Source organism: Panthera onca, chromosome C1 (genome assembly GCF_046562875.1).
Source record: "Panthera onca isolate mPanOnc1 chromosome C1, mPanOnc1 haplotype 2, whole genome shotgun sequence".
Lineage (NCBI taxonomy): Eukaryota > Metazoa > Chordata > Mammalia > Carnivora > Felidae > Panthera > Panthera onca.
The window spans coordinates 210,457,736-210,474,616 of NC_138346.1; the positions used below are offsets into that span (position 1 = coordinate 210,457,736).

Sequence of the window (16,881 nt, forward strand, 5' to 3'; positions counted from 1 at the left end):
AGCAGTGTGTGAGCGTTCCAGCCAGAGCACCTGCTTTTTTTTTTTTTAATGTTCATTAATTTTTTTTTTGAAAGAAAGAGAGACAGAGAGTGAGTGGGGGAGGGGCAGAGAGAGCGAGGGAGACACAGAATCCGAAGCAGGTTCCAGGCTCTGAGCAGGCAGCACAGAGCCCAACGCGGGGCTTGAACTCACGGACTGTGAGATCACGACCTGAGCGGAAGTCGGACGCTCAACCGACTGAGCCACCCAGACGCCCGGCATCACTTGCTTTTTAATGCTATGCTCCTGTCTCTCCTTACAGGGGCCAGTGTGACCTGGGATTCCTCGGGACAGGAGGTCCTAAACCTGGCCCCATGTCAGAATCACCAAATTTCTGGCAGGAATCCTTGTATTCTCCACCGATATATCCCTGGTGCCTAGAGCATCCCCTGAGGTAGTTGGGCTCAGTAACCTTTTTTGTTTTGTTTTGGTTTTTAATTCAGTGAATGAGTTTAGGAACTGTTGCTCAAGAAATAGGCCTCAGGGAGGGTGTGAACTTCTGAAATCGGGAGGAAACTTTGATGTAGCTGAGCCCCTTGCATTTTTCTGGGAAGAGGGCCCAGAGCCTTAACCAGAGTCCTCCCAGGAGAGGCTAACAGCCACTGTGACGGGATCCAGTCTGGCTTGGTTATGTGATCACAGTAAGAAACAGCTGGTCCTGGGCAAGGACAGAGTTTAGAAGTGAGAAGAGAGACAGCGCTTGCTTGGAGAGCTCGTAAACTGACCCCTTGCCGGTTTTGACTTTTGACCCATGGCGACTCTGGGTACGGCGAGCCTAGCCACTGCCTGGCCTCTTGGGGCCAACAGCAAATTCCAGGAACCTCAGTTTCCTTCTGCCGAAGCTGACAGGAGCCCCACCTTTCCAGCAAACCTCTCACTTCACCTAGTTCGAGATGACCTCATCGTTTGTCACCCTCTCCCTTGTTTTCTGGAGGTTTCGCAGCATCCTCCCGCTGTCTGCATTCTTTTATCGTTTGAACAGAGCTCCTATTTTCTGTCTTGGGTCATTCCCATCACGTGCTTACTATCTTCCTTTCCGAGAGCAGATCAACCTCGTGCCCCTCTAGACGTTTCTTCTCGGGTTTCCTCTGAATCATTTCATTCGGTCCAGATAACGTCCAGCTTGTCTGCCTTCCTCGCCGCACTCAACATAGACCCTCTCTTTTCCCCAGAACAACCGTCCTTTCTTTCCGATCCCTCGCTGGAGTCCTCGTCTTTCACCGTGGTTTCTGACTTCTCCTGCCAACGGATTGTTTTTTGAAATTTAAGTCTCAAAGATCATCCCTTCCAACCTGGGTCTGAATTTGGATCACCGTCAAGAAGCAAGGAGGACAGGAATGTTGCTGGGTAATTAGGATCCTCAGCAGAAGGGCTGAGCCTTCCAGAGGGCGTCAGAGGGACCTGGGGGGAGAGACAGGGAGGTCCATTCTTCTGCTATGGGGTGGCACTTGGAGGGGGGAGGGCTCAGGAAAGGCTCTTTTAAGAAAAAGGAGGCATTTTACCCGCGTCTTGAAGGATGGGTAGGATTCCAGGTGGCAGGGCAGGGAGAGAAGATTACATGGAGGGAAGAAGGGGCATTGGGAACAGAGGAGAGGCTAGAAGACTGGTTATCAGGGAAGCTAAGGATGAGGTACAGAGTAGGTGGGGAGGCCAGGTGCTGACACTGGACACTGAAGGCCCATGTCAGCTCTCAAATACGTTTGTTTGGCTCTCGTAGTGTGTTAAATACTTTGAAGTAGTTGCTGAACGGCTTGGCCTCCTTCTGTGGAGTGACAGAGAAACCGATTCCAACTGGCTTGCTTCATCATGAAAGGAAACTCACTGGTTACCATAAATGAAAAGTCTAGGGGGAACGGCTGGATTCAGGCCCAAGTGATGTCATCGAGCCCTGGCCTCTGTCCAGCTCTCAGCCATGCTTTCGGCCAAGTGGATCCGACCTCAGACAGAGTCTCTGTATCGTGGTCACAAAAGGGCTGCCACAGCTCTAGCCCTTGCATCTTCTTAGCTTTGAATCCCACGGGGAAGAGTGAGAGTCTTTTCCCTAAGGTTCCCCCAAACACCTCACTGCTTCTCATTTTCTATGACTGGGGAATATATCCATTCCTGAGCCAATCCTTGAGGGCAGGAGACTGCTCTGCTCCGACTGGCTGAGCTTGGGGGTCCACACCGGCTTTGAGAGAGCGGATGGGAGAGAGGTGTGGTCCCCAAAGGGGGATCATAACACCATAGTATTTTATTTGGTTATTATTTTTGAATGTTTATTTATTTATTCTGAGGGGGGGAGGGGCAGAGAGAGAGGGAGAGAGAGAATCCCAAGCAGGCTCTGTGCTGCCAGTGCAGAGGCGAACACAGGGCTCGAACTCACAATCTGTGCTAGCACGACCTGAGCCGAAATCAAGAGCTCAACGCTTAACCAACTGAGCCACCCAGGCGCCCTGAGGGACCACTTTAATTTACGTTAAAATCTGGATTAATGCCTTTTCTTGGAAAATGGGAACCCGGGCTGTGTTCTCACCCGTAGATCAGCTGTCTGTGGGGGCGGAGGAGGGGTTGCCCTCTTTAGACACGATCTGTGTTCTCCCTGCCCCCCCCCCCCCCCCCACCGCACTGCCCACATATCCTCTCTGGCCTCTGGGAGCACTTTAGTTTTTATCCCCAGCATAATTTGATTCTGTAGATAAATCTGGTTTTCCCACCAGAATGGAATCACCAAAAGCACAGATAACTCTCCCTGTGCTCCCATAAACTCCCGAGGACAAATGCCTGCCGTTTTTGATAGTCTCATTCCTCACTGTTTTAAAAAAGATTTCAGGGATGCCTGGGTGGCTCAGTCGCTTAAGCGTCCGACTCTTGGTTTCAGCTCAGGTCCTGATCTCACGGTTTGTGGGTTCGAGCCCCCGCGTCGGGCCCTGTGCGGACAGCGCAAAGCCTGCTTGGGATTCTCGCTCTCTCCTTCTCTCTCTGCCCCTCCCCCACTCGTGCTCTCGCTCTCTCCAAAGAAATACACTTAAAAGAAAAGGTTTAACGCGTAGTGATTTTAGAAGCTGCATCTGACAATTCCAGTATCTGAAGTCCTTGGTGTGCGTGGCTGGGCGGGGATCTCAATCTATTATTTGTTGCTGGTTCGTACTGGCTTGTTTCTCAGATGTGTAGCGATTTGGTTTGGATCTCATTTCTGATCGAAGTTCACCTGTGGGAATCCTGAGGGGTCTGATCCCTGCTCATCGCATTTTTGATGCCCCGGAGATTGATCAGTAGCAGCCTTGTGCCATCCACTCCCAAGTCCCCATCAGCTTTCTTCTCCCAGTAACTTTTTATTTTTAGTTTTAATTGTGGTAAAATAGACATAATGTAAAAAGCACCCTATTAACCATTTTTAAATGTACAGCTCAGCCACGTCCAGTATGTTCATACTGCTGTGTGACCAACCTCCAAAACGTTTCTATCTTAAAGAACTGTAACTCTACACCCATTAAACAGCAACTCCCCATCCCCCCACCCCCAGCCCCTGGCCACCGCCCATCTATTTTCTGTTTCGATGAATTTGACAGGTGCATCGTGTAAATGGAATCTTATGGTGTTTGTCCTTCTGTGACCGGCTCGTTTCACTGAGCGTAGGTCCTGAAGGCTCATCTATGTGGGAGCTGGTATCAGAATTACCTTCCTTTTTGATAATATTCCTCAATGACATTCCACTGTAGGCAGGTACCACGTTCCGTGTATCCGTTCATTCTTCGGCGGACGCTTGGGCTCATCGACTTCTTAACTAATAGTTTTAGCTTTTTCTTTGAGGGTCATGCGCGAGATCCACTATTTCCTTTGGGTTGGCTAAGTTATAATTTTTCTGATTGCTATTCCTTTGGTAATTATTGGTTAGAATTCTTCTAGAAAGAAGGCTTTTCCTTCATCAACTATTTGTTTATGTGTATCATAAAACACAGTTTGTTCAGGAAAGGCAGAATAAATGATTGGTTCTTCTCTCTTATGTATCAGTATTCCAAGTCAGAGGCAACTGCTAAAGTGACTGTTGAGTTTTTATTTTTATTTTTTAACATTTATTTATGTTTGAGAGACAGAGAGAGATAGAGCAGGGACAAGGGAGGGGCAGAGAGAGAGGGAGACACAGAATCGGAAGCAGGCTCCAGGCTCGGAGCTGTCAATGCGGGGCTTGAACACATGAACCATGAGATCATGACCTGAGCTGAAGTCAGATGTTTAACTGACTGAGTCACCGAGGGGTCCCTGATGAGTTTTTAAAAATATCATTAGGAATCTTTTTTTTTTTTAAGTTTTAATTTATTTATTGAGAGAGAGAGAGAGAGAAAGAGAGAGAGAGAGAGAGCGCAGAAGTCGGGGAGGGGCAGAGACAGAGAGAGAAAGAGAGAATCCCAAGCAGGCTCCACGCAAAGTCTGACACAGGGTCTGAACCCATGAACCTCGAGATCATGACCTGAGCCGAAATCAAGAGTTGGACTCTTAACCAACTGAGCCATGCAGGCGCCCCTCATTAGGAATCTTTGATTCAAAAATCTGTAGCGATGTTGTAGCCCATTAAAGTCATTATTTGGTTTGATGATCACCAGTGCCATCTCAGGGGTCCACCAAGATAGGCTCTGTGTCCTTTGTTTTTCCAGGTGGAAACCACACGATATTGAATTATAACCCCATGTTTGTGTTGCATTGGGGTGGTCTTTAGGCAAACATCTTTGCTGTGGTTTTCCTTCCCCAAACAAGGAAGTTGGACAAGATGAGCTCTGGGACCATTCCTGTTCTAAACTCTACTCTCTACAGCATTTTCACACGTAGTTTACTCATTGGACTCTCCCAGTCTTGTGGCTCAATCCAGTTGTCAACATCTCCATTTTACACACGTGGAAATTGCCCCCTGAGTGAGAATATGTTTTCCAATCCCCCATACTGAATTTTCCCCCACTAGACTTCAAGCTATGGTTCTCAGTCAGGGATACTTTGCATCCCAGGGGACTTGTCACAATGTCTGGAGGCATTTTTAATTGTCACACATGGGAGAGGTGCTACTGGCATCTAGTTGAGAGAGGCCAGGGATGTTGCTAAACATCCCGTGATGCACCGGACAGCACCCCTCCCCACCCCCCACGTCAATGTCATCCAGTCCCAAGTGTCAATAGTACCAAAGCTAAAAAACCCTGACTTGAATCCATCCATAGAGATGGAGTCATATGCCTTTTTATCCAATGTTTATTCAATGAAAGGATGTATAAAAATGTACATATCTGAGGATTCAAGCACACACGAAATGGAATGATGGGACGCTCTGTTCTTAGCATATCCACAGAACTTAGCCATCTGATGTTCTCCTACGTTTCCCCTTCAGTCTTATTTCTGGTTCCTATTTTGCCCCTGGAGACTGTTCTATTATTGGCCCAAGGGAAGATTAATGGACAATTTTCCCTGCTTTCAGGCCAATAGGAAAACTTTAAGCCTTGATTTTTTCCCCCCTTATCTTGGGAAATAAACATCAAAATCAAGTTTTAGCCCAAATAGCAGTCAGCTTTTTTGGTCCTGTTTCTTCGCCATTTTGATCGATTGAATGGATGTTTTCAAGAAGCTTAGCATTATCTTTTAGAAATCGTTAAAACTATTGCACTCTTCTGCTCCCAGCTTCTCCCGTATCCCTTCTCCTGCTGCATTTGTACTGATTTAAAATAACCCACTTGGTGCTGAAATGAATTTACCACGGGCAAGTGCTGGAATGGCGTGCCCTTTACTGATCGAAAAGTCAATTTGTGGGCTCGTATGTTGAAGCTGATTTTTAAAAAGACAACTAATTTGTCAGAAGCAAAACGCAGCATTTTATCTTATTTTATGATTTTATTTTACGGGCTCAATTTTTCAATGTTTAGGTAAGGCAGATGCATTTATTCTCTTGCCTATTTCAAGTATTCACACCCCTTTCCCTTATAAACACATGTTTACAGTTTATCATAGTTGCTATCACATTGTTACATTACCTTTCTCTCTTTTGTGATGTATTGAAGTCCGCACTAACAGTTTTTCTAGGCTGGACATAATTGCCAAGATGCTTTCTAAAATAAGACATCTTGAGGATAAAGACTAAGAATGTTCTTGGGTTTAAAGTTTCCATGCACCGTTCACATTTTATACGGTATTGAGCCCAGCATATCCCTGAGAAGCACGCTGTATTATTGACATTGGGTTGTGTGTTTTTTTTTTTTTTTTCTGTGAAGGCTTTCAGCTCAGAAAAGATCATGCCATAATTTCTGCTTCAAATTATATTGTAGTTGTTTTATTTTTTTATATATCTTTCATTAGTATGCTTTCAAGGAACCTAAACCTTTGAAAAATCTATTTGAGTTTGTAAATACTATTGACTATTATCTTTCCCACATCCGTTAAATTACAGTTAATAAATTCCAGTGCAGAGTTTTAATGCGCCGGGGAGGGACTGGGGATGTAGGAAAGAAGAAGAGACCTGTTTATATCATGCCATGCAGAATTAGATTTATAGTTCTGGACTGGGAAGGGATAAGAAAACAGTCTCTTTTTATGTAAAAGTGATAGTTTTTTTTAAATTTTTTTTTCAACATTTTTTATTTATTTTTGGGACAGAGAGAGACAGAGCATGAACGGGGGAGGGGCAGAGAGAGAGGGAGACACAGAATCGGAAACAGGCTCCAGGCTCCGAGCCATCAGCCCAGAGCCTGACGCGGGGCTCGAACTCACGGACCGCGAGATCGTGACCTGGCTGAAGTCGGACGCTTAACCGACTGCGCCACCCAGGCGCCCCAAAGTGACAGTTTTTTTTAAAGGAAAATGGTAAATACCACACTTGGGCTGATATCTAAGGATGACCATTTCTTTTTTTTTTTTTTTAAGGCATTTTTAAAAATGCTTATTAATTTTTGAAAGGGGGGAGGGGCAGAGAGAAGGAGACAGAGGATCCAAAGCGGGCTCTGAAATGACAGTAGAGAGCCCTATGCAGGGCTTGAACTCACGAACCGTGAGATCATGACCTGAGCGGGAGTTGGACACTTAACTGACCGAGCCACCCAGGCACCCCAACGAGGACTGTTTCTTGCTTTTTGATGGAGCTGACATCGGGTAGCCAGGCTCTATCCTCAGATAGACCCCACTGCCCAAGAGAATGGATCTTTCTTTGTCTATGGCAGGATTTGTCACTCTTGGTACTATTGACATTTGGGGCAGGATAGCTCTTTGTTGTAGGTAATGTCCTCTGCATTGTAGGACGTTTAGTGGCATCCCTGCCCTACTAGGGGCCAGTAGCAGCCCCCGTCCAACCATCGTAACCTTCCAAATGGCCCCTAAGGAGCAAAGTTAATCCTGGTGGAGAACCACTGATCTAAGGTGCAAAATACCCAGTTCTGGCGTTGGTGTGAATGTCTCTGGGAGTGTTCACTGGGAGATGAGAATGTTTTGTCACACGTGTGTCTGGGGGTTCACTGGTCTGTATCAGCATGCCGTCCAGCTGACTGCCTTCCTCCCACGTGCAGTTGGTTCCCCCCCACGAGGTGTCAGGTGCCGGGCCATCTTAGTGATCTTTTGCTGGAGTCCTCACTGGCGAGCTTTGATCTGAGTGCCATACAACAAGGAAGCTAATGGATGGCTTTGCCAATGGGCTGTAGGACTTTGGACATGTCTCTTGTCCGCTCCGGGTCTGATTCTCCCCCTGTAGAATTCCTGGGTTTGGCTCAATCACCATTCCCTGCGGCGTAGTCCACGAAAGCTGACCATGGAGGAGGTTTGTGGGGGAGAAACGTTTTGCAGCCACATTGGTTTGGGAAATGCTATATCCTGCAGCATCCGCGTGGAGATTCATAATGTGCATAAGCACATGAGAGACTTTCTAGAATTCTCTGCACTCAGATATCTATGTGGCTCACTCCCCACTTCTCTTCAATGTTGCTTCCCCGGAGACTTGCCCTGTCCTCAGATAGGCGATCTTCTTTTGCTTCATCTTTCTGCACAGGGCTTTTCGTTTTCTGACATTACAGCTCACATTCATTTGTTTGTTCATCATCTGTCTCCTTCCACCCAGAACATAGCCTCTGTGTCAGCAGGGACTGGGTCCGCGTGTTTGCAGCTTATGCCTAGCACGTGGCCCACAGTAGATGCTGAGTAAAACTGTGCAGAATGAATAGACTTTGTCTCATTTGTGGATTCGCAAATGAGTTTAATCAGGGGCTCTTTTTTGCTTCCACTCATTAGAATCCAGGGGGGGGGGGAAAGCTTGAGGAATGACCAGGGGAGAGGGGCTCTAAATCCTGATAACTGTGGCCTTCCTGGCACTTGCTTTCTTAGTATGAGCCACTCAGTGCTGAGTGTACTTGGCAAGCTGGTATTGGGCTGGAAAGCAAACAGAATGGACTGACTTGTCCACTATCCGTGAGGGGAGTTGCTGTCTGGTGAACCGAGGAAGAGAGCAACCTTTGTCCTCAATCATCCGCTTATGGCTTCCCCTTGGTCAGAGCTGTAACCAATCTGAGAAAAGTGAAAATAAAAATCGAGCACAGGCAGAACGTCCTCTACGTGCCCAGCACTGTCTACAATGCAGAGGCAGTGCCCGCCCTCAAGGACTTTGGCTACATTTAGGCTCAGAGCTCGAAAGGAGAATTTATTGGGAGGACACGGCATCTCTTATGGAAGGAACCCAAGGGCTGGGCCGGGCTTCCCAAGGGACAAGGACCAAGGGCCAGAAAGTCATCAGAAGACAGCTATTTCTGAGGGTTTTTTAAAAAAAAATGTTTATTTATTTCTTTTGAGAGAGAGAGAGAGAGAGAGAGCGTGCACGTGCACAAGCGGGGGTGGGGCAGAGAGAGAGAGGGAGACACAGAATCTGAAGCAGGCTCCAAGCTGTCAGCAGAGTCCGATGCAGGGCTCCAACTCATGAACCATGAGATCGTGATCTGAGCAGAAGTGTGACGTTTCACTGACTGAGCCACCCAGGTGCCCCGTCTCTGAGATTATGGTTCACGTCTGCCTCGTTCTGCTTCTCCCCTTGCTTCACTCATCTGTGGTCCATCATGATGGCCCCCAAATCCCTAAGACCCCATCACCCAAGAGCCTCTACATCCATTGCAGGACCAACCAATTCCTGGGAGAAAAGTGTCTAGCACAGCTCAGCTTCTGATTGGTTCTTCTAGGTCATGTGGACGTACACCTCAGGTCCAATCAGCTGAGGCCTGAGAGACTGGTGCTCACGTGACACCAACGTGGCTGCTGAGATTCCTCCTTTTGGGTGGAGGGCTAGGTGGGGATTGTCTCTGCTCTTTCTTGGCCCTGGGGCTTTTTAGTTCCAAGAACGAGCGTGTGGCTTCTTGAATTTTCTCCCATATCTCTGTCCTTTTATATTTAAGAACGGAAACATGATGATGAGGCAAGGGCTGGAACTTTTCCGGTTTTGAGTTTTTATTTTTTTTATGGTCACAAGGTAGAGAGCCTTGATAGGTCTGGACCAATGAGCAAACAGGCTGAGTGTGCCTTGGGGAATTTTGAGGCGAAGATGGTCCCCACTTAATATGGTGGGTAATTTTTTTTTTTTTGCCTGTCTGGCACTGTCCAGATCTCCATCCAATAGCCAACGTTCTCAGCTAACATTCTCCTCGCCTTCCCTGTAGACGGAGGTGAACCGTCTACACGTTACATGTGATATGTAACAAATGCCCACAGACTTGGTGGCCTAAAACCAGCAGCAGCTGGGCCACAGAATTAGGTCCTGATATCTTTCGGGGTTACCGGTCAGCGCACCACAAGCCCCAAACCTTTCTCCTCCCCCCCCCCCCCCCCAGGAGGGTCTAGGCAGGGCGGGCACCTTGCTAGGTGATATACCAGAGCCCAGATTGAGGGCCCTTCTAGCCAGCTGTTTCTTAGCTCATTAGCTATTCTCCTTTTCTTTTTCTTCCTGTTTGTCCTCTCAGGAGGAAGCGTGAAGAGTAACCAAAGATCAAGTCCCGCCCACAGATACGAGGAGAGCCACAGGCTGGCTCAGCAGCGGGCTGGGACCAGGCAGGCCAGCCCTCTGGTGGTGTCTTAGCCACGAAGCAGGCCCTTAGAGCTCCCTTTTAGCAGATGGATTTGTATAAGGAAAGTGAAAGTTTGGAATTTAGGCCCTGTTGCCAACCCCGAGATAAGGAGGCGATTCACTTCCTATCTGCTGCCTCTTCCCTACTTAGGGGCTTTTCGGAAACACGCAGGGCCTCAGAATGGCAACCATGCAGAATTCACTCTTCTCCTAGCCATGCAGGCTCCACTTCAAGCTCACCAATATCAGGAAGGCACCCCTGGGCCTGGGTGCGTCTTCCCAGACTCCCCCTCCACGGTCAAGACCGTGACCCCAGACGTCGCTGTTCCTCTCCTCTGGTTCGGCCTCAGCAGTCTGCAGTCCCCATGGACATTCTCTTTCGTTGGACTGCTTTCCTGGGCTCCCCAGGTAGGCACTCTGCCCTCTCCATGAGGACACGCTCACCCGGCCCGGGTGAGCATACAGCCCAGCGGTTCCCTCTCGCCTGGCCTCAGGAGGGGGACGTTGGGAGGATGTTTAGACAGGGAGGAGCTGCTGTCTAAACAGCCACAATGTTCTGTTGGGCGCGTGGGTTGACGGAGCAGCCCCAGCTCTCGGGAAGCACAGTTCCTTGCTCTCGTTCAAAGTCTGGAAAAGCTCTTTACGCTGGGTTGCACAGTAGGGCGTTTAAAGAACTCAGGCAGTGGAGCCAGGCGGCTTGGGTTCAAACTCCAGCCCTGCCGCGTGCTAGCAATGGGACATGGGGCACTTTAATAAGCCCCAGTGAGCTAACCTGCAAAATGGCCGTGAGGCCAGGATACAGAGGAAGTGGGATAACATATGTGAGATACTTAGCACAGCGCCTGGTAATACGAAGTGTTCCATGCATATGAGCAATTCTTTTTTAATTTTTTTAAAGCTCATTTATTTCTGAGAGGGAGAGAGAGAGACAGAGTGTGAGCAGGGGAGGGGCAGAGAGAGAGAGAGGGAGACACAGAATCAGAAGCGGCTCCGGGCTCTGAACCGTCGGCACAGAGCCTGACGCGGGGCTCGAACCCACAAACTGCGAGATCACGACCTGAGCTGAAGTCAGACGCTCAACCGACTGAGCTCCCCCGGGCGCCCCTGCATGGTAGCAATTCTTACGATCAGCGGTGTTTCTCTCGAAGCAAGCCAGTGCTTTGGAAGAGCCGCTGCAGGAATTCAGCATCCGAGTGTAGTCCATATAAAATATTTTATTATAAAAAGCTCAGCTGCATGGCATTTTTGAAGGAACAGAGCATCTCATAGTATGTTTCCTTTTTTGCCCTTACACAGGAGAGACTAGGAGAGGGAGCCAGGAAAGACTCTGACGGAATGCATCACCGGGCCTTGGACCCTCAGAGAGTGGGTGGCTTCAGGGACTCTGAGAGAGCCCCCCTCCACCCACCCCGGGCCTCGCTCCCCCCCCCCCCCACCCTGCCCCCAATCATTCAGCCCCTGGTTTGTCTTCATTCACGAACCGACCCGTGTCCTTTCTATAAGGCTGAGTCACATCTCCTGCCCACAGCTCAGGACTCCAGTGAGGAAAGCAAAGGCACGATAACTTGTTTTCTCTTTGACACAAAACAGTCCTAGTGGAAGCAAAACAAAAATCACAACCTCAACCGGCCGCGCGGGGTCCTCTCCTGATCGGAAAGAGGGGCGTTGTCGCCAACAACTCCGAGTCGGGGAAGGAACAACAGGGAAGGTGCCTATGCGGCGGCCCCGGCGGGGTGTACGTCCCGAGGCCCGAGGCGGCGGCTCTTTCGGACGCACCTGCTAGGTGAGGTTCTGGGGACGTCAGGCACCCCCTAGTCCCGGGACCCCCCCACCCCCCACCCCCAGCCACATCGCTCTGGGTGCATCCGGCCCCTCCGCTTCTCGACTGCAGCCGAAGTGGCTTCACTGGGGGTCCGTGGTGCGGAGGGTGAGTGACCGGAGGGACACACGGAGCGAGGTCGTCAGTCAGGTGGCCGGGCGTCCGAAGGCTTCTCGTGGACTTCGTCGTACTGTGGCGGGGGAGTCAACGGCTCAATGGAGGGGGCAGGGGCGTTTTTGTCCGGGAGGCTGATCCTGAAGTCCTTGAGGTGGAGCTTTTCGGATTTAATCCTTCGCACTTTCAGCGGCTTCAGGCGCTTGGCCAGCTTGGAGTTCTGCCTGTCGGGGGGATTCCCTGCGCCGGTCTCCGCGTTGGCCCTGGCTGCCGTGGGGCTCGGCTCGTCGAGCCCCGTCAGGGACTCGTAGGAGGGGAGAGAGATGCTCATCCTCGGGTTCTGGTCCGCTTCCCTCGCCTCTGAGTAGTCTGTGTTCATCACCTCCTCGTAGCTGGGGACGTAGTACCTTGAGGAGGCCTCCTCCTCCTCCTCCTGGCTGCGAGATAACACACAGCGACAAGGAGAGGGTTAGCACGGACTCATGCCCCTGAAAATCACAGGTAGATGAGCTCCACATCCTGTGTCAGCACTGGGTCCTCCTACAGGAGTCGGGTGCTGTTCTAGGTACCTTAACACATACCAGCCACTCTCATCTTCCTAACAACACTGTGAGCTAGGTACTATCACTGTACCCATTCTGTGGATGGGGAAGCAGACACATCGAGGTCATGTGATTTGGTCGTATATCGAGGAAGCGGGAGAGCAGGCACTGAACACCACACTCTCAATGACTACACTGTATTATCTGGAAGCGTTAACACAAGGACATATTGAGCCCCCTTTGCTTTTAAGCCTCCCACTTAACCACCTGCGGGATGGGCTATTCTGGTGCCCTGCGGGGTCCTTTGGCCAGAGGCAACACGAACGTGCATGAAATCGCTGCCAGTTTGAAGCAAAATGGTTTTCCCGAGGTAGAGAATGAGTATCTGACATAAAATTTATACGTATTTCAAGTTATTCTGTGATTTTTGTCTTCCAAGTTCACTACAAGACTTAAAAGACAGGTCAGGTCCTCAGGCTTACTCTCATTTGACTGTTGAAAGAGAAAACCAGAGAGTCAGGGTGCTGGTTGTTGTCGGTGGTGTTTTTTATACACTTGAACCTTTGGGTGATAATGGCCGACATCTGACCCTCACTGTTTGTCCAGGCCTCCCTCTCGTGTCCCTTAGCCATGCGTGTGCTCACGGCCATGAGCACTCACATGGCGAGGGTAGTAGTTACAGGGGACTGATTTCCCTTCTTTGTTCTTTTCTGTATTTCCTAAGTTTTCTAGAATACGCCTGCACGATCTTTTATCAGAAAATGGACTGAATTTTTCCAAACTGAAAACAACTCCCTTCCCGCTAGAAAGATAACAAACTTGCAGAAAATCCAGACAACACGGGGAAACCTAACGCACAAAATAAAACCATCCCAAGTCCTTCCACCTGGACACAACCACTAACACTCTGCTGTGCACTTTTCCGGACTCGTCTGTAATCCCACAGCCGCCACATTTGATGAGATTAGGACCTTACCAAAGATGCTGTTAACACCTCCTTTTCTCAATGTGGTGCCTATGGTCCCACGTTAGCAACTGTAGATCGACTGTGGCTGTGTAGAATGCCACTGAATGGGCGTGCCATGATTTAGCCTGAATGGTGGAGAGTTAGGTTGTTTCTCAGGTTTTGCTATTCTAAGCAATGCTCTGGTGAAGGGATGGGTACAAATTCCTTTGCACTTCTGTGATGACCTTCCAAGCATCGGCTCTCGGGAACAGAATGGATAGGTCCACGCATCCTCCGTACCTCCTCTTACTATGAAACTCCCCTTTGGAAGGGTTGTGTCAATCAACACCCCCATTTCCCTACAGCTCTCCAACACCGGGGGCTGTCTGCCTTGGCCATTAAGATAGACAAAGAATAATGATACCTATTTGTTTGTGTCTCGTGACTAATGAGGTTGAACATCTATCGTCTGAACATGTATGAAAAGCTTGCTTGTATCTTTTGTCCGTTTCCCCATTGGTGTGTTCGTCTTTCTCATTTGTTTGGAAGGGCTCTTTCTATAGTAGGGATGTCAACCTTTATCATCTGTTCCCCAATTTATCGCTTATCCCTTGAACGTGTTTGTGGCGTTTTTTGGTCCAACAGGATGCTGCTTCCCAACCTTTTCTTTTCTTTTTCTTTTTGATTTTCTTTTTTAATGTTTATTTCTGAGAGAGAGTAGGGGGGGAGAGGCAGAGGGCAAGGGGGACAGAGGATCCAAAGCAGGCTCTGTGCTGACAGCAGAGAGCCTGATGCGGGGCCCGAACTCATGAACCATGGGATCATGACCTGAACCGAAGTCGGACGCTTAACCGATTGAGCCACCCAGGTGCCCCCGCCCCCCAACCTTTACAACGCAGGGCGTGTGCGCACAGCATTCTGGGGTGAATGGACGAGCCGTCTGCCTGATGTGGCTCTGGCCACCCCAGGCCCCATGCATCTTCCCTGCGGGTGTCAGAATCTTGGTACCTCTGTAATCCATTCATACCACATTATTTGGGACTCTCCGGGATAGAAGAATACAGTTATTTGGGCAATTAGAAATGGCTGTACAGAGCCTTAGTGGGGGTGGTGGGGAGACTCTACCCCTAGACTAAAGGGGCAGTCTCCTAGAGTCTCCCAGACGCAAATGGTGTCTTCGGGGAGCCCTGAGAGTGTGCACACGCGTGTGTCCCCCCACCCCGCCCCCCCCACGGTCTGGGGGGTGGCCAGTCCTCACCTGTCTTCCTCTGGGGCATGTGGCTCGGCCCCCGCCTGGTGCTGGATGTGGGCCATCTCCTCGCCTTGTCGTTGCTTCCTCTTGTCCCGGATGCTCAGGCAGATGGAGAGCAGCAGGAGCATCACCCCAGCCCCGACCAGCACGTAGGCCACGGAGAAGGTCTTACTCTTGAGAATCCCGCTGCCGATCTCTGTCTTGTTGTTCCCCTGGGCGGTCGGCTTTTCGGCGGCGCTGAACCCGGGCACCAGGTTCCACATGGCCATGATGACCCCGAGAACCAGCATCCCCAGGCCGATGGCGGTCAGCGCATAGTGGGAGCCGTTGGCCTTCGACTGGGCCATCATGCCGGGGTTGGGGGGGGCGGTGCGCAGGGCAAGGCCCGGCTCCAAGGAAGAAAATCAATAGATAAGGGCGGCAGCAGCAGCCAAAGCAACCCAAAACCCGCTCAACGTCCTGCACAAAATCCCTAGGGCCACCCCAAAGAAACAGCGGCTGAGCTCTCGAGGGATGGCTTCGGGCAAGTTCGAGGCATCCTGTGTGGACGGCTGCGGCCAAGAGGTCTGGAAGGAGAAAGCAGAAACAGGAGAGGGGAAGATCAGTTCGGATCTGAGACGCTCTTGTGAGCACAGCGGCTGTACTGTTGAAGCGGCCACGAAGCAGGACGGAGCCACGGGCTCTGGCGGGGCCTCGCCTTTGATGCATTCCAGATGTCTTACGTGCTGCGCTCGGCTCCTTCTGTGAGCCTGCGGAAGGAGGGCTGACCCGCCTACCCCGCCCGAAAAGGAAAAGCCGGACCTTTCCATGCAGGAGACCAGAAAGGTCAGAGCTCCGGGTCCTTAAAACAGTTTGTGGAATTCAACAAAGTGCGGTAGAGTCTGAGCTCTCACTGGGTCCGGCGAGGAGCGAGAACGAGGGGGAGCCTGAGCCGTGGTCAGTAGCGGTACCCCAATCGCCTGGGTGACGGGCATCCGTCAGTGAAACGTCCCAGTCCGCACAGCCTGCGGTCCGGCTACCACCTTCGATGGCTCCCCATTTCCTGCAGCAGAAAATCCAGGCTCCTAGGATCACACCCGTGACTGCCTCCCCCCACCATCTCTCACCTCGCCCTTCTCCGCACGCCCCCCCCCCCCCCAGCATCTCTGCTGTTCTCTGGTCACCCCTGCTCAGCTGCCCCTTTCCGTGGGCTCCCACAAGCCCCCGGCAGCGGCTGTGGCCAGTCTCTCTCTTCCTGTGACACATCGTCTTTATCTCTGCACCTGGGACATAGAGGGACTCCGAACACGTCTGCCGATTCATTGAATGAAATGAACAGAGGCCATCTGAAGCCGTCCTGTGAGACTAGCTTCCCTTCGGCCATATGGAGTTTTGTTTTCCTTTTTTTTAATGTTTATTTTTGTGTGTGAGAGAGAGAGAGAGAGAGAGCGAGAGTGAGCATGTGCACAGGGGGGCAGAGAGAATGGGGGCAGGGGGTGGGCAGAGGATCTGAAGCGGGCTCTGTGCTGTTAGCACAGAGCCTGACAGGGGGCTCGAACGCACAAACCATGCGATCATGACCTGAGCCGGAGTCAGACCGTTACCCAACTGGACCACCCAGGTACCCCGGCGTTTTGCTTTTCTTAAAGGAGCAGAAGCCTGCCCATTCCTCATCATAGCTGCTGTGCCCGGCTGGATGAGACACCTTCTTCCCCCGAAGTGGCTCGGAGACTCTGTGCTAAAGGGAGCAGCCCCTCGTTCCGGGATTCCACAACCATTTGTTGTCTGGGAAGAGTGAGCAAGACAAGCAAGTCCCCTGAAGGTTTAGCTGAGAACACTCTCAGGGGCCAGGAGGACCAGCGAGCAGCACCCTTCCTGGCTAACTGCTCCTCAGAACGTTATTCCCGGGACAGCAACCTTTGTAGAATAGTAAAACTTGACAGATGTTTGGCTGGGCAAGGTCCTGTTTTCAATTGTGCATTCTTTCCAATCTTTCCAGAAGGACGGCTAACCAGGCCACTTGAAATCCAATGCCGCAGAGATATTTTCTCATCAAACAATGGGCTCCATCTGAAACTGGCCACTTGGTTAAAAAATACTCCAAAAATATTTGGGATAATATCCTTTATCGGCTTGAGGTCTGTTCCTTCT

General features: G+C 50.4%; 1 protein-coding gene across 6 annotated transcripts in view; it reads right to left on the reverse strand.

Moving 5' to 3' along the window:
* Positions 1 to 11,511: 11,511 nt before the first annotated feature.
* Positions 11,512 to 16,881, reverse strand: part of TMEM51 (transmembrane protein 51) — a 54,241-nt gene continuing 48,871 nt past the window's right edge. For all 6 annotated transcript variants that reach the window (XM_060625098.3, XM_060625093.3, XM_060625092.3 and 3 more), the window contains 2 exons: positions 14,758 to 15,317; positions 11,512 to 12,448 (listed from right to left, as the gene is read on the reverse strand). In XM_060625098.3, the coding sequence (XP_060481081.1) occupies positions 12,040 to 12,448; positions 14,758 to 15,101 (753 nt within the window). In that variant the 5' untranslated portion in view covers positions 15,102 to 15,317 and the 3' untranslated portion in view covers positions 11,512 to 12,039. The remainder of the gene's footprint in view (positions 12,449 to 14,757; positions 15,318 to 16,881) is intronic.